The 24,533-nt window shown below is 39.7% G+C and overlaps 1 protein-coding gene across 3 annotated transcripts in view; it reads right to left on the bottom strand.

Moving 5' to 3' along the window:
• Positions 1-14,872: 14,872 nt before the first annotated feature.
• TGFB2 (transforming growth factor beta 2) overlaps positions 14,873-24,533 on the bottom strand; it is an 84,981-nt gene continuing 75,320 nt past the window's right edge. For 2 of the 3 annotated variants that reach the window (XM_077157865.1, XM_077157866.1), the window contains 5 exons: positions 22,126-22,258; positions 21,890-22,000; positions 20,171-20,348; positions 18,825-18,978; positions 14,873-15,828 (listed from right to left, as the gene is read on the bottom strand). In XM_077157865.1, the coding sequence (XP_077013980.1) occupies positions 15,670-15,828; positions 18,825-18,978; positions 20,171-20,348; positions 21,890-22,000; positions 22,126-22,258 (735 nt within the window). In that variant the 3' untranslated portion in view covers positions 14,873-15,669. The remainder of the gene's footprint in view (positions 15,829-18,824; positions 18,979-20,170; positions 20,349-21,889; positions 22,001-22,125; positions 22,259-24,533) is intronic. The other variant, XM_077157867.1, reaches the window with a different exon arrangement.

The raw sequence follows: 24,533 nt of genomic DNA, 5'->3' as shown, positions 1-24,533 counted from the left end.
TGACAAACAAGGCTAAGGAAACTCCTGTAGTAAACTATACAATTGAGCTCTGAACTCACTGTCAGCTAAAATTAAAAATAGATAATTGTAATACATTATATTTTCTTATACTCTGATTAAAGAAAGCTTCCTGTTATATCAGGAAAGACCTATGTTTTATTCACGGTTGACTATAAGAGGAATTGATTGCATGGTTTTTAAATATGTGGGTTCATAAACAACATAGTTAGAGTTATGTTTTAAATTTTCGCCAAACACCTGATATTCTTCCAGCAACCATTTCTCATCTTCTCTTAATGCTCTTCAAGTATATCATCATTTGCTATGAAAATTGAATGCAATTTGTAAAAACAAAACACCCACACACTGCAGATTGTCTTTGATGCAATAACCTCTAACTTGCTTTAACATAAGTCTGCTTGGTTCAAAGTCATATTTTATCATACTTGCATATATAATTCCTACTTATACTGTTCCTTAATAGAGATAATGCATGAATTTATCCCCACTGAGGAGATAAAATGAATAAAAAGCTAGTGTCTGCTGATTATATTACAAATAATCTTTTCTTATAAAATTTCAAAAAAACGAATAGGGAAGAGGAGATTGGACTGAGTTTACTAAACAAACAACAGTAATTTAAAACACTTCATAAGCTGTTTACATACCAAAAACTGATTATCAAAAATAATTCTTCTGTCTTATCTATAGTATTTATTTGTTAAAGTAAGTCTCCCAAATCCTCCATTATACAACACTTTCTTTATCCTAGAGTCACTGCGCTTGGAATATTTGAAAACACTAAAATTGCATTTTAAAAAACATCTCATAGATTTGCTGTCAATTCAAGTGGATCAATTAACCCATTCCTATAAATAAAGCTGTGTAGCTACTGAGGTGATAAAAAGTAGTCAGTGATCAGAACCAGGCCCCGGAACTTTAGAAAATTCCAAGGCCATTTATGGAACGACTTCTGTTTTCAAACCACTGGTTAACGTAGCTAAAGAGCATAGAAATCTCAAGAGAGTATTTTCTTTGTATGTGAGGCTTGTCAGGTGAGGTTTAGCAGGATTTGTAGTTAGGAAATGGTACCGCAACTTTCCCAGAGGTGATTCTGCTTTACTTAGTATTTTCTGTGCTTATCAGGATAGCTGAGGGTGATTGGGCGCAGACAGAATTTTTTTATGTCACCTGTATTATGCTTCCCTGGTGTGAAGACTGGTTTCAGGTGGACAGTGATGTCATTGGAAGTGCCTTGAAGTTTTAATTTACTCTGGTCTTCAGAGACAGGGCACTGAGCTTTGCAGGGACAGTCTCAGATGGGGTGGATCCAAGTATGGTCCTACCAGTATCAGCCACATTCAGTCACACCACGTGGCATCTGACACACCACTTCCACTTAGCCTTGTGGTGGTTTTAGGCTAGAGAAATGGTAAGATAGTAGAAGGACCACGCAAGACAAATTGAGAAAGAAACTTCCACCCCTGAGGCTCCAATCAGTTCCCTTTATTGGTAACATTTTTCTTGGTGAATTTTCTTTCTGGTCTATTGAAGACTTGACCAATAACCCATGGAATGTGTCAGCTCTAATTGCCTGTGTGGATTGGCACAAGTCATGCTTCAAAATTGGAATGTTGTCACATATAACATAGTCCTGCAGAGGGATAAATGTGGCCTGGAAAAATGCTTTATCCAAACATTCCTTAAAAGCAATAGTGTTCTGCCATGGTCAGGGGCAGACAACTTTGCAAAACCAGCTGGGCATATTCCCAGGATGCCAAAGTTTTAATACATGTCAGGAGACTGCTATCTCCCTAGACCCCCAAAAGGGGAGACTTCCTTCTCCCTCCGGGGACATCAGACCAGTAGGTTCCTGGGATACTTTAGCATAGCTGTAGCCAGGGCAGCTTTCCAAGAGAGTCGTGCAGACAGATGAGGGATTTGTGGTCCTGGGCTGGCACCCACTTTGATGTGTGCCTCCTAACTGATGAGTGACTTCCACAAGTGTTGCTGACTGGCAGGTAACAGCTGTCGAGCAAGCCTTATAGAAACAGATTTGAAAAAATATATAGAAGCTGGATGAAGGGGGAGATTTGCCACTACGACAGATGCCAGGAGGTGAAGAGAGCCAGCAAGATAATACAGCTGGAGAGAAGAAGAGAGAACACTAAATTCTATCAATCACCTATGATATGCCAGACAGTATGAGCTGGCATTTTCACAAAGCTTTATCTCAGGACTCCAAAGGTTAAGCACTCACATTCTCATGTAGGGTTTGTTTTATTTAGAAATAAATTGTAGCCACCTGGTTTCAGTGAACCAATTAAGCAGAAAATACTAGGCCATGAGACAAATCAGGTCTTTGCCTATTTACTCCACTTCCCTTTGTGCCAGGTAGATAGGAGCTGGGTAAGGAAAGCAAATGATAGAAACAACCTCACAGAGTGGGAAAACATTCATTTCACATAATTGTAAGCCCAGATAATATTCTTCTTCCCTCAGAAACATTCCTCGTTAAAGGTGCATATGCAGCTGCAAAGCAGATGTTGAAAATTAAAAAAAAAAAAACATGGTTCTTTGGGCTTCCTAAGACAAATCAACTAGTTGACTGCTTGATTTCATTTTTGGAAAATTTAGCAAAATTGAGTTGATTTTATTTTTTGGAAAATTCAGCAAAATTGAGTTGTTCTTTTCATCGTGAGAAATTCGGTTGATTTTTGGGTGGATAGCAAAGCCAGAATTCTCCATGAGTTGAGGAGAAGCAACCAAGAGCTCATGCTTGGGAAGAACTCTCTACAAGAGGATCTTTCAAGAAAGTTCCCATAGAAAAATCAAGCCCACAGGAAATGTCTAGTTGAGATGATGGATCACAGACTGCCCCACTTGCCAAACTTCCATTACAGCCTCCTCTAGTCACCACATCATGCGAAGAAACAATCCTCCTTTTCGTCCTGGGATACATCTTTTTGGGGAAATGCCTTCAACTGTAATCTTCTAAACATTTCACGTTGGATACTTGACATTTTCCCAAGATAGCCAACTCTGCCTTCCCCATTCAATGGACTGGGGATAAAGTTGCTTCTGTTTATAGAGATAGGCAACATTAGCTTTAGAAAGCTAGAGAGATACACAGCATTTCCTACCAGAAAAAAAAAAATGGAGCCAACTCATCTGAGATCACCGGAAGTGAGTGTTAAATCTGTTACCATATGAGATTATCTATATTCAAGCTGATAGTCTTAAATTTTTGCAATCAGTCAGGAAACTATCTCTCATTGAAATGCTCCAAGTTTTGTGGACATATTCTAATAGATTTATATCCCACTTGGCTAGATGATAATTTACAAATACTGGAATTGGACTGCATCAAATTTACCTGGAATTGACTTTTTTTTCAAATATAAAATCCTCTTCTGATTCCCAAAGTGATTTTGATCTAGTAGATCTGGGATGGACCTAGTAATCTGTAATTTTAAAACTCTCCAGGTGACTCTGTTATATACCCTGCTTTGAAACTACTACGTTTAGACAGATGATAAGGTCCATCCATATGGGTGTGTGAGGGTTTCATTCTATTCCACAACTGTGGGCTTTTTCAAAGCATCTTACAAAGAACATCAGGTATCAGAATGTGGTCTAACTGACCCAAATCTTTTCCTATTATTGGTGGGAAAATCTGACCATTAGCAGATTGGTAAATCCCCATTTTGCATACAGTTTATGACTCCTTGACCTTCCTCAGGAATTGTCTCTCTTCTCTTTACTTCTGAGATATATATTAGTTATTATTTGGTGGTCCAGACTCCATCTATCTTCCTAATAAACCTAGCTTTTCTCATGTGGAATATGTCTCCCCAGTTTAAGCTGCCTTGGTGGAGGGTGATTCTCTATTGCTTTTCCCACAGCAGAAGTCAAGGGGACCAGTCCAGCAAAGGGATTGGCACCTAATCTCAGCCAATTGAATGCTTTTTCTTTGGACTTTCCATCTTGAGTAAGGGGAGCATGGACAGGGCATGCTTTAGGAGGCCATTCTCATAACTCGGCAGCAGCAGTGGTGACTGGCCTGGTAGCACTACCACCAGGTTTTTCCTGCAATAGGTAGTGTGTTCCCTCCTCCCTGCCTCCTGTCCCTCCAGAGCTTCCTTGATTCCTGCTAATTCCCATGTCTGCTCTCCCCGTCCTGTTGATTCTGTGAATTCATATAAAAGAATTCCTAGTTGCCTTTCTAGGCCTATATAAAAAGTAATTCCATTTGATTCAACCTAACAATTTAGCCAGAGTCATTTTCTGTTATTTGTGACTCAACCACCTTGATATACTTCCAATGCATCTTGCCCATACATTGTTAGAGACCACTCGTGTAATCTCCACGTCTGTCTTCCCAATACCACTGTATTTCCAACACCCACCAAAGTGTCTGTCACATCAAAGTCGCTCAGTAAATATGTGATGAATTAGTTGTTTTTGACTTCTAAATTCTTTTTTAGTTATTTGCATACAGTTTCTTTCAGGAGACTGTGAGATCTTTGTGACCAGAGACAGGATTTCTTGTCTCTGAATCTCCAGCAACTAATATAATTCCTGGCAATATAAGAAGTTCATGAAAGACCTCATCAACACTTTTAGCTAATATAGCCATTTGAGTTAAAATGGCCCATGTAGATCATCTGTTTGAATTTTCTTATTTTACAGGAATATTTAGTTTAAGGGGAAACTTAAAATTCATGCAAATAATTTCTTCATTACAAAGGCAAAATAATAATTGTTCATTTATTATTGCTGTTTCAAGCACCCAAATTGGTGGCTTGAAACAACAATAATTTTTTTATTATTACTTTTCAATGGCTCAGCGGGGCAATTCTTGGTTGAAGTCTGTAGAACAGTTACAGAAAGTCAGGCTTCCTAATTCACATGCAGCCTTCCTCACTCACATGTCTGGCAGTTAGTAGCTGACTGTTGGCTGGGAATGTTGGCTGGAACACTTACCCATGGTCTCCTTAAAACATGGCAGCTCACTTCCAAAAGCAAGCATCCCGAGACAGCCAGACAAAAGCTGTATTGCCTTTTATGACCTAACCCTGAACATCACCTAGCATCATTTCCACTGTAGTCCCAAGCCCCACCAGATTCAAGAAAACAAGACACAGACCCCACATTTAATGAGAGGAGTGTCAGTTTCATGATATAAGAGGAGTATGTGGGATGGGATATACTGTGGCAACTATCTTTGCAAAATACAATTGGCCAGAATCTGTCCTCTACAGTAATTCACATATCTTCCATATGCCACATAATTCAAGCCCTACTTCAAGACCTCTGTGTCGTATGCCATAAGCTTAAAGTCCAGGAACCCGTCATCTAAATAAGATGAGGTTTAAATGAAATTCCTCAGGTACATCAACCTGAGCCATGTTTCTCTTGATTCAGAAACCAATGAGCTAAACTTTTTTTGCCCACTACATATGCAATATATAGTAATAGGACAGGGAGAATATATTTTCTTTTCCTACAGGAGATAACAAGTTTCATAAGTAATTAGGAAAGACGGATTGGGGGTGATTTGATTAGGGGTGGACATGAAAAGTGAGCCAAGGTTCCATAAACTTGGTGAAATTTGAGGAACATTCATTTCCCCGCTTTCTCGGGGTGGGGGGTAGCCCAAAAGATAGAAAACCTCTTAAGGCAGTTGAATATGGAAGCTAAGCTGTGTAGCAATGATGACTGAAGGAGATATTTGAAAAGATGGACTTACAACCAGTGTCAGAGAATCTTGTGGATTCAGCTTGAATCAAGAAAAGCAGGTAAGTGTTCCCTATCCCTCTGAGAAAGGCAAAGAGAGAGGGTCCTTCAATAAGAGGAGACATGGGGACTGGAATGAGGAGAATGCAAGGCACATCATCCTGACAATGGGGAAGGCACAGCCCTCTGAGACACGTAGCACATGAAGCGAGCACAGAGCATATGCTGGTCCTCTTCGGCATAGATCCATTCTCAGGTCTGCAGAATAGGGGAGCTAAACCCTGTAGGTTGCATCTCCCAGGCCTCCATTTTACCTGGCCTCCCACTGTAAGACATTGGAAGGCTGAGGGAAAAAGCTAGGGAATTTCTTCTATCTTTCTTTTCCTTAGATGACACTTCCAGCCAAGGCTGCATATCCTTCAAGGCCCCAATTCCCAATAGGCAAACTCACCATGACATTGGCCCCTGGGCTCTAATAATACTGTTTCTTCTCTTTTTCCTGTGACTTAGGGGTAATACTGGCTTCCTATTGCTGCTAATCCCTTAGTGATTTTCCTTGAAATCCCCTATTTGATTTCTCAGCTCTTCCATCACCTGTGTAACCCATTTCCTTAATCAAATTCTTGCTTCAAATACTGATGGTTTTTCTTCTCCCATTTAAACTCTACCTGGTACAGAAGGCAGTGCCTACAATCTGATGGGTCATGACATACCCCTGAGGCTCAGGTATACCTCCCCAAGGCCCCATGGGGCAGAAAATCTCCCTGAGGTCTGCATACCATCAAGGAATAGGGAAGGAGGAAAAGGAGGGGCAAAGCAAACCCCGAATGTACTGAGTGGTCAGCCAAGAGAGACAGCTTTTAAATGGAAATTTGCAAAGTTATCTTGGGTTGGCAGACTTCATTGTTCTGCTACCCAAATGAAATTACAGGCTCATAAGTTAAGTTGATTCTGTTACAGAAAATAAAGTTCCCTTTTCATATCTGAATGCACAGACTTAAAATGCCTACCTCCCATGTTAAGGGTCTTAAATTTGTCCTCATGGCAATGGGAAAACACTGAAGGGTTTTAAGCGGGGACTGAGCCACTTGATTATTGCTGGAGAAAGATACTTTTGCTGCACAATGGAGAATGTGTTTGAGGGGGCAACATAAAAAGCAGGGAGATCTGTTAGTCTTTTCTCAACAAGAGGAGCCCAAATGTGGCCCTTTTAATATTTTGAGCAATACACAAAATGAGGGCAGTTTGAAAGACCCCCCAAAATTGCCTATTAATAAAGATGACAATACAAGTCCCTTTGCCTGGTGGTCAAATACAAATTCCTACACCAATTTCTTTAAATACTTCGAGGAAAATGTAGTAAATACAGTTGTAGTAGATACAAATTAATATGTAGAGCTTGCTTTAAGGGACACTCAGGGTAAGCTAAGTGCCTTTGAAAATATTCTCACTTCTGCCACTGTGTAACTGGAGGGTCATTTCAGAAACTCATCACAAAGCTAGTCGCACTTCACTTCTGCAATGGCGTGTTCATAATTCTCCACTGTCTTATGAAATATTCAATATTTGATTACCTAGTAATGGGGAAATCTTTTCTTAACCATGGCGCCTTTGACATTGGGTGGATAATCGTTGCGGGGTTGCACTGCGCCTTGTAGGTGCTGAGTAGCCTCCCTGGCTTCTATCAAGTAGATATCAGTAGCACTGCTGTTGCCACCCAGCTGTGACAACCAAAAAGGTCTGCAAACCTTGCCAGATGTCCCCTGGGGAGCAAAACTGCCCCCGCTGCAAATCACTGGTGTGGGTGGAATGTTAGCCCGAAACATAATACACATGCACACATGCACGCACAGATACACACATGCACATAGATACACAAGTGCGTGCACACAGACACACACAGTGAATAATAGAGATGCTGATGTTGATAACGGTATGGTGGCAACAATACTGACGGTGACAGTGATGATGTTTCTTTATTGTTTCTTCCACTTTAAGGTATGATCACACTCTTGCAGGGCAGAACTGGTTACTAATGACTACCAAGAGGTGTTAGAGGTATGGGATAAGAAGCCATATTTGCCAACCCTCTGTCCCTAGAGATAATATTGTAACAGTCATTTCCTTGTTAGGGAAACCAGGATATCGGTTCTTTATAACTGGATGTGAATTGGCAACTTTGGGCTCTCTCTCACATAGGTATTTATATTTCAGCCTGATCTCTGATTCACCTGTTTATGGGTTCTGATGGAGAAAGCATTTTGAGAAATAGAGGCTCTTTCTTCTCCAGAAACTCTCAATCAGTGGGTGCTGATTTTTGTTTCCAAAGCATACTGGCAACTCAAAGCCCAGTGTCTGCAACAATGAAAGTACAGCATGACTGTAGATCATGGCTCTTTTCTCATGACAGAGCTCTCTGGTCTTGACTAGACAGTCAAGTTCTTACTTGAATGTTCTCTGTAGAGGGTGTAAGCTTGTCCTATTTTGTTCACCTAGAACAGAACAAAATCTGGTATATCAGGATATGTTCAGTAAATATTTGTGGAATGAATGAATGAACAAAAAGACCTGTTTCCTGCTCATTGGTCCCATCACAGAAAAACACACGAGAGCAACCTAAGAATAGGGGGGAAAGGAATTAAAAGGGCTTTGTTGCTCACGTAATCTAAAAAAAAAGTGAAGTGATTTCCCTTGGTCCCACAGGTGTCAGTGGCAAGAATGGGGCCATAATTCCGCCCTATAGTTTTCATTACGCCAGTCACCTTTTCTCAATTAAACATACTCCTGTTAAATTGCCATGAGCTAAGTAGTATACTAGGTGCTGGGAAAACCAAAAAAACTAAGGACTGATGCAGAATAGGAAACAGAATCAGGAACACTCATTCGTCTAAGGAAGGCCCCTGGGGGTGGGATGTGACCATTCTCAAAACCCAGCACGGCAGGGTCAGAAACACAGTGAGAACTGGAGACACTTCTTCCAGTCACATCATTTATTCAACCGACACTTAGGCTTTCAAGACTTACTGATAAGACAATGGCCCTGTAGGATTCCTACTGTGATTTTTTTACCCAAAGTGAAGCCTGTTTGACCAATTTGTTCTGTTTTACTCACTATATTTATTGGCTTTGGTGTCACATACGGACATCAAACTCTTGACTAAAAATGGAGTAAGTAAAGTCTGTGCTCAACGTCCCCTGCCTCTCTGTCCTGTCTCCTCCATTTGTCCTCTCCTTCCATTTCTGCTTTGCCTTGAGGTGTCCAATGGTCTCACTACTTCAGGTCCCTGATCCAAAGTAAACAAATCAAAATCGATCCTAGCACCTTTGAGTTGGAATTGCTTCCTACACTGCACTGTGGAGAACATTTGAACTATAAAATACAGATACAGATATCACTGTGAGGAAAATCCTACCAGAATGCCTCATAATTCATTATCAAGGCTGTCTGGGTTAGGCAGGTGATATTCTAGGGTGTTGCCAGACCTTCCTGGGGCTGCTCAAGACCTCCCATGCTAGCTGCTATCTATGCTCTATGTTTCACCTTGCAGGACTCTGAATGCAGTCAGCGGTTTCTTGAAACACCAGGATGTAAGCAAAGGGAAGACGTGTGCACATTTTACTTCACTAAATGAACAACCACTTGATTTAAAGTTCTCTTCAGATTTCTGTACTCTTTAATTTAATTTTGTTTCAGATGAAGAAATTGGTGTTACACCCATATTTGAGGACAAGCCAAACTGCATGACTTCACATCGCCTTTAGAGCAATATTGAATTACATAACTGAGTTTGTTTGCTCCCAAAATCCAGAGATTCGGGATTTTCTATATGATTCAGAACGGAGATTTGGAGCTGAGAAGAGGGTTTCCACTTCCATGGCTGGCCAGGTCTTTGTGATGTCATCTGAGTAACACATCTGTGTTCTTTCAGTCGGCTGGGGATATTTAGGAGAGGAAAGTCTATTTTGGGGGAAAAGCCTGAGAGATTATATTGGGTCTTTTTCTTTACCACGAATTTTTTTTTTGCCTTACTGTTTAATTATGTATGTTCTGTTAGGCTGAACAATTTTTCCTAGTTTTGATCACACAACACAAATTCTCCCTCAGCACATTCTGTTCCTTTTACTAAATCTCTGCCCTATTACAGGGAACACACTCATTTCTTCTCCAAACAGCCCTTACTCCCTGAAACGAAGAAACCAACTACAAAGTACCTTAGGGAAACAAGCACCCAATCAAGAAAAAACCTAAAGCGATCTTTTCATTTTTCCCTTTGCATTTTCAGGTATAGTCATTTGTATACATTGATGCAATTACCGAATATTTATATTAATACTATCAGTAATATTGGTAACCTCATGGGATTTAGCTATGCTCCAAAAATGGTATAAAAATAGCACTTCCTCTATTGCCTTGGACCTGGAGTATTAGTAAAACAAGGGTCACAACTGAGGGTCTTACTTTCTTTGTTTAGCACGTAATATCTGGTTGTAGAGACAACAGGGAGAAATGGAGTATAGAACAACCAATTTAGACCAGCAAAATAGAGATGGGACCTAATCTTTGCTAGAATTACAAGGTAATAGTCTTTGATAGACAAAGGCATGCTAACTGAAACCCAGAGGCAAGTTGGCCATGAAACTCTTGACTGGCTTCTCTCTAGGCTTTCCACTCACTCTCAGGAGCCCCTTCTAATTTATTTGTCATTTCGATTCTTTTTTTTTTTAAAGCAGCCCTTCCTTCCTCCACCCCACCCCCCCCATCCCCACACAGTGCCCCTAGTTTTATAAATTTCATCACAGGAACACTGGATGAAGGTTTTGTTAACCTCAAAACGCCTGTTAACAAAAGGGAGTGATATAGCTTATGTCCGGATAGAAAAGCATCTTCCCAAGATTGGCAACTCAAACAACTCAGTGAATATTTTGGCATTTCCCCCTCCCCTTAAATAAGATAGGAAGAGTTGTAACAGGTACATTAATGAAGATTTCTATAGGCTGCAAACAATTGATACAATAGTCCAACTTCTCCAGGAGTAGGTGACACCGTCCCACTTAGTAGTGTATTGCTTGTCTGTACCATAAATTTTATGGAGAGCTTTGCCAGGGGGGCATAGATAATATTTGTATTTTCATTAGCACATTTGTCAATTGACTCCAACTGTTAGGTAGAACCATACGGAATTGCCAAAATTCAACAAAGTTTGACCTTTGTTTGACCTATTGAACGTAGGGTTCTACCTAATTCTTGTTCAATCCTCTGCTAATTACAAAAACAAAGGCTGATGAGAATAGCTTAACCTTAGAGCTGCTTTCAAATTCTAGACCTGCACTGTCTAATAGGAATCTAATGCAAGGCACAAAAGTGAGCCACATGATACGTAATAATACATTTTCTAGTAGCCATTTAAAAAGTACAAAGAAACGGGATATTAATTTTAACAATCACTTTATTTAATCCCATATAGCCAAAATATTATTATTTCAACATATCTTCAATAAAAAAAATTGTGAGAGATTTTACATTCTTTTTCTTTTTTTTTTGAACTCTGGTGTACATTTTCAATTTACAGCTTATCTCAGTTTGGACTAGCCACATTCCGTTTGCTCAACAATCACATGTGGCTACTGGATAGTGTATTGGAAAATGCAGGTCTAGGCTTTTCTCATATACAAGCTGAGTGATCTTGGAAAAATTCTTTAACCATTCTAGGTCTGCTCATTTCCCTGTAAAATGGATGAAATGTGAGGTGAAACCAGTCAACAGAGAATCATGCCTGGTAAAGAATAAGGACTCAGCAAATTGCAGCTATGAGTATTATCATCTTAGGGAATGGATCATTCAAGTAACCACTTTGTCTCTTTTCCTTTGAATTTTAGTTGGTGGACTCGAGCAAGGCTTAAAATGAACACTTAGCCTCTATTTAAAAATTTCTGGTCAATCATATATGCAAAAGTTTAACAAATAGAGTTGTAGAATGTTCTCAGGAATAACCGATGGTGTGGTGGATTCAGATAAGGGCTTGAAGGTTTTATACATTCAGTAAGCATCAAGATGAAATACAGGCCCCAATTTACAGCTGGAAAGAAAAAGCTCATTACAATAGGATCGCCAAGAAACCAAAAATAAAACAGGCTGGGAAATGTTATTAAGATACTGTTTACTGATCATCAATTACAAGCCAAACACCAGGTAAAGTACTTTTCATAGGTTAATTCATGACACAACAACAAAGTACAGAAACAAAATAGGCAAAACTATGCAAAGTGTGTATTGTATGTTCATCCTCATTTAAGGATAAAGAAATGGAGGCTCAGAATGGCTGGCTAATTCTCAAAATGGATACAGCTTTTCAGTGGCTCTTTTAATCATGTTATGATACCCTCTTAAACTCACTCATCAATTAAACACGCTGTGGGATGGGGCCATAGGGGAATGGGATGGTACAAAGGTGTGAATCAATTGTTTTAGTTCCTCTATGAGCGAAGTTATCGACAACCATTTCCTCTAATGATGAGCTAAGTATAAATGAACAAACACAGAGAAGAATGTAACAAAGGGAACCATTTCCCACTCTACTGGGCCACTTGAATTGTGGGCTGTTTCTACACGATATTCAGACAACAGGCACAAACTGTAGTGTACAACCACAAGCACAAACTAGTTTGTTCATTATACAAGCGAGAAAACGCTTGGTTCCATTTATTAAGAGACTGGCAACTCCCTTGGATGTCTGGTCATATCATAAAGATAAAAGCCAAAGAAAATGTGAGGGAAAAGGGGGGTTCTTTGGGTGCAGCCCGTGCTGGTAAAACGGAGAGCAGAGTCGCTTTTCCCAACAACCAAACCAAAAAGCACGTGACTCCTGTTATATCTGGCTGACTGAGTAACTACCCAAGTTATAGGGCTACAGGGGATACTGTCTAGACCGGTTCTTTTTTGGCCCTGAGGTTGGCAGTACATCGATCCAGAAAGCCAAAGCATGGTCCAAACATCTCTCGGCATTTTTTCTGGTAGACAGTCAAGCTGGATGGAAATGAACTCTCCAACATGACCAAATAGCAATCAACTAGAGAATAAAAAAAGACTGCACAAGGCTTTCGTCAGTCCTTGATGAATATATCCTGGCTCTTGAGCCATGAAGCAAGATATTTCTGAAGTGACTATCTTTAAGAAAAAAAAGCACAAAGGGGAATCATAAAGGTGGCATGATTCTTTGACTTTGAGATCACTCTCATTGCATTAGAAGTATTTTCTAGCATCAGTGATGGTACTATGACAGGAAAAACACATCAACATATGATTGAAATAATTTATTTACCACTAGAGCACCACATAAACAGACATACATCATGTTAAAACACAGCGTAATCATCATCACAATACAGAACAGCTATTCTTAGATTTCATTTTTTAAAACCATGCCAACCATAAAATTGTACTGCTGCATAACACATAGAAACTGCCACCCCGCCCCACCCCTATACTAACATTTCCCCAACCCCTCCCACCACCCTTCTTTCATGGCAATATTTACTTGAGGGAAATAAAGGCCTTTCCGAAACCCCAAATTAAAAAAAAAAAGATTCAAGAGATTTTAAAATAGAGAATTTAAAATATTATCAGTGCATTCATGAGAAAAGACAAAACAATATAAAACAAAATCCTATCCGAGAGAAAAACACCTGCAGAAATGAAAGTGATTTACACAGAATTGATAGAAAAGTGGAAGAGGAAAAAAAATAATGGAGACACACCCAAATCTGGGATTGGGGTACATCCAACACAAGGACTCTTGTAGCATCCTATCTCTTGCTTTTCCAGTTTCGAACCTGCAAATCCAATTCTTTATGGTAATTAATGACCAGGAAATTCCAAAAGAGAAATACTCTCTAACAGACAACTTCGCTTTCGGCTCACACCTCACTATGATGCTCTTTAGGTGAAAGTGCAAACATTCCATGGATTTAGCTACTAACTTTCATTTAAAGCTAAATGAGGGACTTAACCAACAAACTGCAGTATCCTACAAACTTGACAGGAGGACACCTTCTTTGCACTGATGTGGTGATTTATTAAAGCAAGGCAAATTATTGCCTCAGAACTGGATAACTCTCACTCAAAGGAAAGAAATAATTTTTTGATCATGGGATAATTTAGCTTGTGCATCTTTAATCTTCAAAGAACATCTATAAAAACCTTTACCTTCAATGAAAGAAACGGGGTGACATGCTAACCGTGGATTTTTTTCCTCCTTTAAAAAAACAATTAAAATGTAAATCTTTCTATTCCCCTGGAAGACTAAAAACCTAATTAAAGTAAAAGATGTTTCCTATCAACTCTCTGCTTTTTAATAACAATAGAATTCTGTGAAAATTCTGACTAAGCCAAGGTAGAGAAACTTTCTTAACTCAGTACCCAAGATTCGGTTAGATTCCTAAGTCCTTGCTAAAACTAAAACATTTTACCTCAATCATCCATGTACCTATAACATCCCCCATTCTCATGAAATAAAAAGCTTTGTAAAATCTGAATTGCTTAATAATGATGTTTAGAAGATGAAGGATGACCACTGAAATAGAATCTAAAATTTTTGTAAAAAATAAAAAAAGACAAGTGGACTCAGGTAGCTTATGTCACAATAGTGGACAATATACAAAGCACAAATTGAGCAAATACTATAAAACATGTATTGGAAGTGCAAGTCAAAATATTGAGGCTTTATTCAAAAGTACTGGCCAGCTAAAGGAAACGCATAATTTTGAATGATCATTAAAAAGAGCCCAAATCTAAGTCCAATCTAACCGTAGTTGGCACTATTACAGAATGCAAATATATATATAATGAAAATTTATGTATTATGCATGAAGTAGCTAATGTTCTGATTTAATAGTTTGCAAAACAGATCTGCAGATGTGTTTCCAATTATACTGGCTTCTACACCATCTATTGTAGTAATATAGGTATGATTACACATACCAAAATGAAGGAGAAAAAAACCTATAGCATAGCTACACAGCAATATTTTAAGGTCTGAAGTTTGACCAGTACATGCCAAAACATTTCAATGTTCCACTGGTTTACTAAACTGCGAAGGAACCATTACAGTGAAAAAGAAAACAAAATCTTACAGACTTCTTCTGACTGAAAGTTTCCTTTATTAACAGGCTTTTCAGTTTTTGAACCTTACAAGAAGCTTCCTTAGGCAGCTGGTACATAGCATGTGTTTGCAGGGTCTTTCCCTTAATGCAGACTTGCTTGGTCATATAATAACTCACTCCGGTTTTCATCCCATTAACATGACCTCTTTTTTTCTGGCTCGTTTGAGTTCAAGTTCCTTAAGCCATCCATGAGTTTCTGGCAAAGTATTTGGTCTCCACTTTATACACCTGTTTTATTTTCCAAGGGCAATGAAATGTTCATTATATGGTAACACACAATAAATAACTCACTGTGAACTCTAAGAGTGAGAACGGGAAGGGTGCTTATTGCATAGCAGTACAGAAAAATCAAGTGAGGCATGGGACAGGTTTGGTACGGACAGCAACTCCACTTAACGGGATTTTCCTGTTTTTGTTTTTTGTTTGTTTCTCTTTCACATAATCAACACTAACAAATTCTTCCAGTGTTTATTTTTTTCTAAAAAATAAAAATAAAAACAACAAAAGGGTTGGCTTCTTGTCTCTCTCTCACAGAGCTGGTGAAACGTAGACAAAGGCCTTCAACTGTTTCGTTTCAGATGCCAGTTTTAACAACCAACACGCAAACTTCCAAAGCATCTGAGCTAGTACTAGGACCGCCTTCTCAAAAATTTGCTAACACTGATGAAGCGAGGCTCTCTCATGTTTGCTTGTTACAGACATTGTCACTGTCGTCATCTTTGCTGTTGTCAGCGCCATCGCCGGGATCGTCTTGCCGCTTTCCCAAGACTTTTAACTGCACTTGCAGGACTTCACAATCATATTAGAAAGCTGTTCAATCTTGGGAGTTTTGCCAATGTAGTAGAGAATGGTTAGCGGTTCCAAATGCTGGGACACGCAGCAAGGAGCGGCGGATGCTTCTGGATTTATGGTATTATATAAGCTGAGGACCTGAGAGGGCACAGCAGAGAACAGGGAACATGTCAAAAGCCAGAAACAAAACAAGGTGACGATTTTTCTAAAATATTCCATACCGCTAGTTTTCCTACGATGGCACTGAACAGCCAATTCAAATGATTTCGGGTTTTCAATTTCCTCAGCTTATTTCCAAATTTACGTCAACTCTGCCCATGAATAAATTCACCATTTTCCCACTGAATCCTTTTCTTCATACATGTTTGAAAAACTGATTCGGGACAAAATTGCTCATTTGACAGATTGTCCCAAATTTGCCGAAAGCCTTTACTCTGATCACTGCTTTCCCACTCCCTTCAAAAACATGATCCTCTTAGAATTCTGCTCTGGTTTCTGCACTGCTTTGCATCTGAGGTTGTTTCACGAGTGTAGAGTTTCAACGGCCATCTAGATTAAGAGTTCTCTTGAGATCTGGGATGTTACAGATGTTATTTTTCCCATATAGCCCTAGTAAGTCTTTTCTGGGAAGAATAAGACTCGCGCTTGGGGAAGTAATGAATACAGTGAGAAGTAAAAGAGTAAACTTTTTATCCACTCTCCTGTCAGGGCTTTAACCCTTCAGTATGGAAAAAGCCACCCGTCTGCAATGTGGAAATCTGTCTGTTGAGTGTCTTTGCAGGTCAATTTAATGTCAAGTAATCTCCAACTTCATTAAAGTGGAAGAAAAACTTTGATAAAAGTCTTTTCATGTACTACTGCTTCATAAACACAGTGATGCTAACAATGAGCAACAAAAGCAGTCTATTCTATTACTTAGTCACTCAGTTCTAGCTAATGAGATGGCTTCCCCAGTAGGGGTGTCTGCCTGCTACCTGTATGGTAGTTATATGCATATGTCTGTGCATGTTCTCTACACAGTTGTAAGGTGTCACTGTAGTTAACTGTTGCACTTGTCAACTTTCAATAAAGCATATAAAATGTTGATTAAAAAAAATTAGTCACTTTCTTACTCTCTGCCATTTTTAAAACGACAACAACAATAATAATAATAAAAACTATCCATTGTGGTAAATGGCAGTGGTCAATTTGGAGGAATAGATGGCCAGTCCTAAAACAGAATGAAGAGGAAGTTCTATAGTAAATCCTGCACCTTTAACCCCATATTATGTCATAAAGGAGTATGGGATTTTTACCAGTTACCCACTGATGATACAGAGACATTTCCAAGGATGCCATTAATGCGTTAGTCAAACAGCAAATGACCTTTTCCTTGAGATTCACTGCGATTTTTTCAGCCTAAGACAGACGATCTGTTCAGCGCAGCAACACTGCCTACTTTATTAAGCTGCCTCTGGCTTCTTGGGTAACTGTCCAAACCACATATTTGTGACCATGACAGTTATTCTTCCTCTCTCCTTGAAAAACAAGCGTGGTCTCAACCTTCACACACTCCCTCTGTGTGTCAGGGAGGAGAACCATGTTTCTACTTGGCAACTGGGCCTTGCCCACGACACAGCTACTGCGGCCGCTGCCCAGCTGAGACAGCCCAGCCAGAGAGCTCAGACAAAGGGACAGGCATGAGCAAGCTTCTCTCACATGGCCGAGCATGTGGTCACCCCGAGGTGCCAGAGTCTCCAGGGGAGTTGGGAAAACAGCTGATGGAAGGGAAACCACACTGTCCGTTTAAAGGCTAGTGCATGTAGGCATTTGTAACTAAATAGCCTTCACGTTTATCTAATACATATGAGTCTGCACATGAATAAAAGAGGAATTCTACAGCACAGATTGTCCAAAATAATTGATAACTCCCAAGCTCTTGAATTTGGCTGAATGCATTATGTGATCTCTCTGGCAGCAGATTCATTTTCCTACCCTGCAGTGAAGGCAATTTTTCTAATGCTTCTTTAATAGGGAGATTTACAGAGGCATAAAGAGCAGAATAGAAATCCCAGTGTGTGGTCACATTTCAGGAATTAAACTCAAGAAGACAGAGCAAACAGAGTCCTGGTTTTAAAACAAGGAAGCCTGCATTCCGGGCCTCAGTTTGTAACTACTTCTCCATTTGCTCTTGGGAAAATCATCCAAACCCTTTAAATCCCAATGTCTGGAGAAAAATGAAAGGTTTGGGTACGATAACTTATGAAGTCCTTTTAATCTCTAGAATTATGGATTAATACACATGATGTAAACCAACACATTAAGCCATCAGAAAGGAATATATGGACAAATATCATTTTACATAGAGCAAGTCATTTCTGATCTAGGCTGGGTAGCTGTAGCATCCCATCTAGGACCTGCCTTCCGAATTAGCCCTCTATCCTGACTGAAGATACTTGATAAAACATTCAGATCCTCATTACTTTGGGTAAAATTAAAAAAGACTCAGAGGTATGAATTTTCAAATTATTTTCACATATATCACCTTTTTGTTCTCTCACATTTGGCATTAATATTTTAGAGATTATTTTTAATAAACACATCCCTTTTTACTAATAAAAAATTGAAGTTCAGAGAAGTTGGATGGTTTTCTAATTTTCATACTGTGGTAAATCACCATGCCAAAATATCATCTGAAGTCTTCAATGCTCTTTCTAAGATGACAGTCCCTGATGCAGATAATAACAAACCCTTTTGTTACATGGAGATTGTGGATCCCTCCACATCGTAGCTGTACATGACACTATGTGATACATTGAGTAACTTATTCCAAGAGTTTATTTTCTTTTTTCTGGTTACCTACTTAAGCTTACAGCTGTTAAGAATATAAAACCAAGAGAAATTAAACAAAACTGCCCTCGAATTGCTTATAATCTAAATGGCAAGGCAAGACCAACTGAACCAAACCAATCAGCACTATTTTCTGATTTACCTACAGCCTACATTCTTTCCAGTCATCCAGAAGGATTTCTCTAGCACCCATTCATGTGTGGGATGAAAGGGCGCCATGCTAATTAGAGTTCATTTGGAAATCCCATCAGCAGGCGCACTTTAGTAGCCCCAGGAGAGAAAAGACAAGTTAGCCAAGCCCTTACCTTACTGTGCTGAGTGTCTGAACTCCATAAATATGGGCATGCACCAGCACAGAAGTTGGCATTGTACCCTTTGGGTTCATGTATCCATTTCCACCCAAGATCCCTCTTGAAATCAATGTAAAGTGGGCGTAGGCAGCAATTATCCTGCACATTTCTGTTAAAAGAAAATGCCATGGAGACTTTAAAGCTGGTATTCCCTCCACTTCAAACCAGAAAAATGACTCATTTATTTATTCAACGGACACCTATGGAGCAAATATCATGGGCTGGGTTTGAATGGTCATCTCAAGTGATTTTCAGGATGGAATGTTATGGTGATTAGCTGGATTAGCTTCCCTCATGAGCAATATACCTTGATCCCCTTGTCTGTAACTAGAAAGTCAATCCTTTACCCTCAAACAATCAAATACAAGCAGGGAGGTGACTCGGAAGAATCACGCCCTTTCCAGTTAATCCTGGGCAATTTTGTTATCAAACCTGTACTACCCCTGCAAATATAAAATGGCTATATTTGAGGAACCACCTAAGGCATTTTCTTTTGAGAATAAATTCCTTATTTCATCTCCAGTACCTTGATCTAGGAATAAACCAGAGATGAAGAACTATGCAGTTTTGCTGAGTGCTCTGACAACCAAAAAATGTCCTTTTGTTCATGAACTCCGGCACCTGGGGCACTTTATCTGTAAGGACCCTTCACAGCCCCATTCTCAAAATAAATAAAGAGTCTTTCTCTTACCAAACTTGATAAGAAGTCAGAGAAGAACATTCTCACTCTCCCTCCATGCACTCACATGGGATCGGGAAATAAATTCTTCTTGCCCTGCTCTCTAACTTCTTTCTTATTCTGTAGCTAAAGACATGGCAAACAGTATTCCTCAGCTGTCCGCAAGAAAATGTGTGGCCAGTGGCATCTGAAACATGGGTGAAGGCTTCATACAGCTGTGGGATCTGCCTGGACTAAGAACTGACTGTCACCCCCACTCCTTACTACTATGTAAACTTATAATAATAAAGTTTAAAATAATAATACGCAAGCTTATATTTGCCCTGAAACAGCAGAGAGTTCATTTGCTTCTTCAGTCAGAAGATGTGGGCGTAAAAAAAAGACATGGGCTGGTTTTCTCCCTTCACACTCGGTTCACCGCTGAAAAGCTGGTGAACACAACACAGAAATAACCATCCTAAGTCTCTTAGAAGAACGACGTGATAAGATACGATAGCCATCCTGTACTATAGGTGGCCTCAAAGCAATGTGTTCATTCAGGTCAATACGTATTACCAGAAACGGCAAAGGCAGCACTACAAGAGTTAACACATGCAATGACTTCCATTTTCATTTCCTTTACCTAAAGCAGTAAGCTGCATCCAAAGCACGCTTCTTCCGCCGGTTGGACTGTTGTGACTCAAGTCTGTAGGAGGGCAATAGCATTAGCAGGAGATGTGGGGTCTTCCCACTGTTTTTTTTCCTAGTGGACTTTATAGTTTTCTGATCACCACTGGTATATGTGGAGGTGCCATCAATACCTTGAAAAAATGCATTTGGGTAATAAACATTTAGCTTTACCTTCATCAAATATAACCAGCCATATTCATCTTTCCTTTGCTTACTGTCACAAGCAGCAGTGATGGCCACAGCAGCGGCATCAGCTGGCTGCTGCCATTCCCCATGGAAATAGATCTGGCACAACGGGACTACCACAGGTGACAACCAACACTTCTAAATGTGGCTCTTGTCAGAAGGAAGTTCTGTGTCAAAGCTAGGGCTCGTTGGTCATGAAGGTTACTACCGAATAAGACTTTGACCTATAACCCAAGGGCAATCCAGGCAGGTTATTTTAGTCAATCCTCAGTTTAGTCAGCCCAGTTTAGGCTGTGTTCAACCCCTCAATGACAAAAGCACAGTGAAAGAAGGTGCCTCATCACACCTGGGGGTTCATGCTCTTCCTAAGACTTCTATACTCAAAAACCTTTCTTAATGAGCATAAAGCGAGACTTACACTAAACTGCAGTGAGTTAGGTTCAAGTGAAACAGGAGTCACGCTTGCCTAATGCTATTTGGGGAAGCTGTGAAGAAAGGGCTTTTTCATTTATTTTATGGCATCCTCAACACTTTCCTGATTCCATTTGAGATGTAGAAACTCGAGCTCCCCAAAGCATGCTCAAGAGACTGCCAGTTTAAGCATTTAATCTCCACACTCCAGAGAATCACGACTATGCTAGCATCTGAAATAAATCTCCTGGACCTCTGGGAGTAATTTTCCATGAGCAAGGGCCACAGGAGCCTTCTGTAAGTGGATGGAGGTCTGGCCGGTGGCAGTTAAGGAGAGGGAAATCCACTCCTGGTAGTGTGGGCTGGTGCTGCAACCAGCCATGGGCACAGACTTCCCTCTTACCTCGTATCATTCAAGAACTTGTTATCTAATATAGGAAGTGGCTTGGGCCCTTGGCATCTCTTCATTTTCCCTCACTCTTGGCTAATTCACTAAAAGGTGAGGAAGGAGAGGGGGGAAAATAAAACCGTGTTATGTGTTCATAAACTTTTAAAAAATTGGGGGGAAGTCACTGGAAATACTGGGTACAAGCTAGAAAACTTGGAATGTTCTAATACACGTAAGGTTACCTAGAGAAGCTGTGGGGAGAGGGGGATCCCTTCTTTTGTTAAATGCAGTTCAGGGTTCTGGATGCTGGGATTGGGAGCTTGTCAATGGATTAGTTTGAATGAATGCTATTTTCCTCTATAACATTCATAGAGATGGAAAGAAGGTTTGCTTGAGTAAAGAATACAAGGACAAACTGACTACATAATAACTCAGAGGGTTAACAACGGTAGCTGGTTACTATGACTAAGTCAATCCTGGACATTAGCCCTTCTAAACTGGGAGCCCATCTCTTTCTTCCAATCTTTTCTGCCCTATATATTTTAGTCCAACCACTTCTTTGCCTAAAGAAATGAAACTCCCAGGTCTCACCAAACAACCACATTTTCATATGCAAACTGACTTTACCCTTATAAGGTCAACATATACTCTTCCCTCCCCCACCTCATGTGCCCACATTTCAATTACCTGCAAATCTTGCTTCTAGTTCTTCGCTTTTATTTGGGATGATATAATTATTAGATGGTACAAAGGTACAGCACGGACAGTGTAAACTTATCTTAAATCCCAGGTTCCTGTCTAGAAAACAGGAAATCAAGAACATTATTTTTTGAGTAGAGTCCACACCCTTAAATCTAAAATTACTTGCAATAAGTTAGTGTCTCCGAACATCTGGGGAGGAAAACAGAGGGGTGACTTGTAACCTTTATGATGAAGCCATTCATGAACAGCATCTGTCACATCAAAGGAGAGCCATTCGCCTTCAGCTCTTGTTTTCACGACTTTGCTGTCGATGTAGCGTTGGGTTGGAGATGTTAAATCTTTGGATTTGAGAATCTAGAGGAGAAAAGAGCAGAGGAAAACGTTCAGTTGGCATACTGACAGAATGACTAAACCAAAACCATTAACAGTATTCCAATCCATGATCTAAATTTAGCTCCACTCTACTATAGCCATGTATTGTCATTTCAATTGCATGGCTACATGCATAGAAAGCATAATACCAGGCCATTTGCCATGAAAAATAGAACTACTAAATCAGCTGCATGTTGTGATAAAAGTGACAGCCACCGTAAAGCCAAGCGTCTAAAAGAAAGTGACAGTAATTATTTCCTTGCTGACATAAGCTTTGCAAGATTTCAGCCATAAATTCTGTGCTATTAAGTTGATGGTTTTGTTATTCTGCTTCCCTACTTATTTATTTTGGGGAGCCACAGCTGAGAGGTCCATTGCAGAGGGCCCATACTCACCCTTTAAAGGTTCTGGTTTATAAATCTCCTCCTAATATAGAAAGGATGGCCCTAATCTTGGTTCCTAAACCCAATGACATTAAAATACTTGGTATGCCCCAGCTTCTGAGGTAAGTCTCTAGCTGGGAATTTCACTCTTGCTATAACTTACAACGGTTCATAAAGATATTCCATATCCTGCAGATTAAAAATGAATCTAGGCAAGCATAGTCTGGCACAGTGTACAGATGCGATCTGAAAGCAAATCAGCCTGACCACTGAAGACTTGAGAAGGATGCATTCCTTTCAAGAAGTAAAGAGCAAGCGCATATGCTCTCCAGTTTCTATAGGAAGTGAAGACTTTAGGTGGTTTTTGAATCGTCTTTAAACCATGGTGTTTTATGACTCAGTCAAATGATGATTGTAAGTCTCTGAGAGCTATATTAAATCCCCACTCACACCCGGTATCCTGCCTTTCCCCAGAAGTTAGGGCTTCAAGCCCTACCATGTTTTCTGCCCTTCCGGATACTCGGTTTGTGGTCATTTCATACATGTGTGATGTTTTCTCCAACAAGTTCATAAACCTCCCTGGAGTCAGGATCATGTCTTCAATTTGATAGCATTTCAAAGCACAGCATTCAATTTACTCGATGTCTATTAAATGACTGCCTGGATTGCTAGAAGATTTATTAACTCTCCTTTAGACCTTGTAGGACAAAAACGCATACTCTTTCCATAGAGTTTAGAGTGCACTTTCCTTCCACGTGTGTACATAATCTGTTTCAGGTCATTTGGCAACAAACGCTTCCTGGAATATTTGGCATTATAGAGACTGTTCCTGGATGAAGTTAAGTTTAGAAAAGGAAAGATATTCATACAATAGGACCCTGGGGTGCCCTCGGGAATTTCAGATAAACCCTGCTGCCCCTCAGGTCCAGCTCATTCCCATTAAATGAAGAGAATTTGGAGGCAATCGTGACTACACCACAGACAAGTGATGCTTTTGTGAATGAAAGCAGTCACATTATAAGACTTGAGAGCTGGGCACTCTGGACTCTGGGCTTGAAACGCCTTATTTCACTTTAATCCTCAAAATATTCCTGCAAAGTGGTACTATCCATCCCACCTCACTTGTTGATAGACTAAGGAAACTGAAACTCAGGGAGGTAAAGCAACTCACTCAAGCCCTCCCAGTGAACAAGTCCGAGCCATTTTCCCTCATCAATGTTGGGTTTCAAAGGCCAAGAGAGTTGAGGGAGTCAGAGTTGAAAAACAATTCAGCTTTACCTTTTCCAGATGGCAGAACACATTCAATGACAGAGGCAGAGATTTTTTTTTAATGAGATTTTAATAAACATTTGTACAAGATAAAGATAAAATGTGCAGAATGTACGCACAGTAAATGCTTACATAAAGCTGTAACTTGAATGATACAGCTTAACAGCAGCCAGTCCTTGGAATCTAACCTTTCCTTGAAAATACTCTCAGGATGGTGAACAAGACACCATTTATCCAATTGAGAATAAATGATATAATTAACCTAATATGGGACAACTGTGATAAAACAACACTTGAGAATAAGTGTTCAGGCATTTTCATCTGCCCCATTGAAAAACTAGTAACATACCCACAATTCACTTTTCTGTTTTTAAATTTCTTCCCCTTTCTGACCTCCTATAATGAGGCCTCCTGTCATAAAGCTTCATATATTTGCTGGGCTTCTAATTAGCACGGTGTGTGTCTTGCCTCACTCATCTTCATATTTCTAATACTGCCTAGAACAAGACATTGCTTTCATTGTTGAATCAAATATATATGATTAAAGAGATATATATACATCATATCTCAGGTATATAGCATATATATTAAATATATCCACTGAA

The sequence above is a fragment of the Tamandua tetradactyla genome, chromosome 4 (genome assembly GCF_023851605.1).
Source record: "Tamandua tetradactyla isolate mTamTet1 chromosome 4, mTamTet1.pri, whole genome shotgun sequence".
Lineage (NCBI taxonomy): Eukaryota > Metazoa > Chordata > Mammalia > Pilosa > Myrmecophagidae > Tamandua > Tamandua tetradactyla.
The sequence above is the reverse complement of the archived record's forward strand: the minus strand, read 5'-3'. Positions and strand labels throughout refer to the sequence as shown.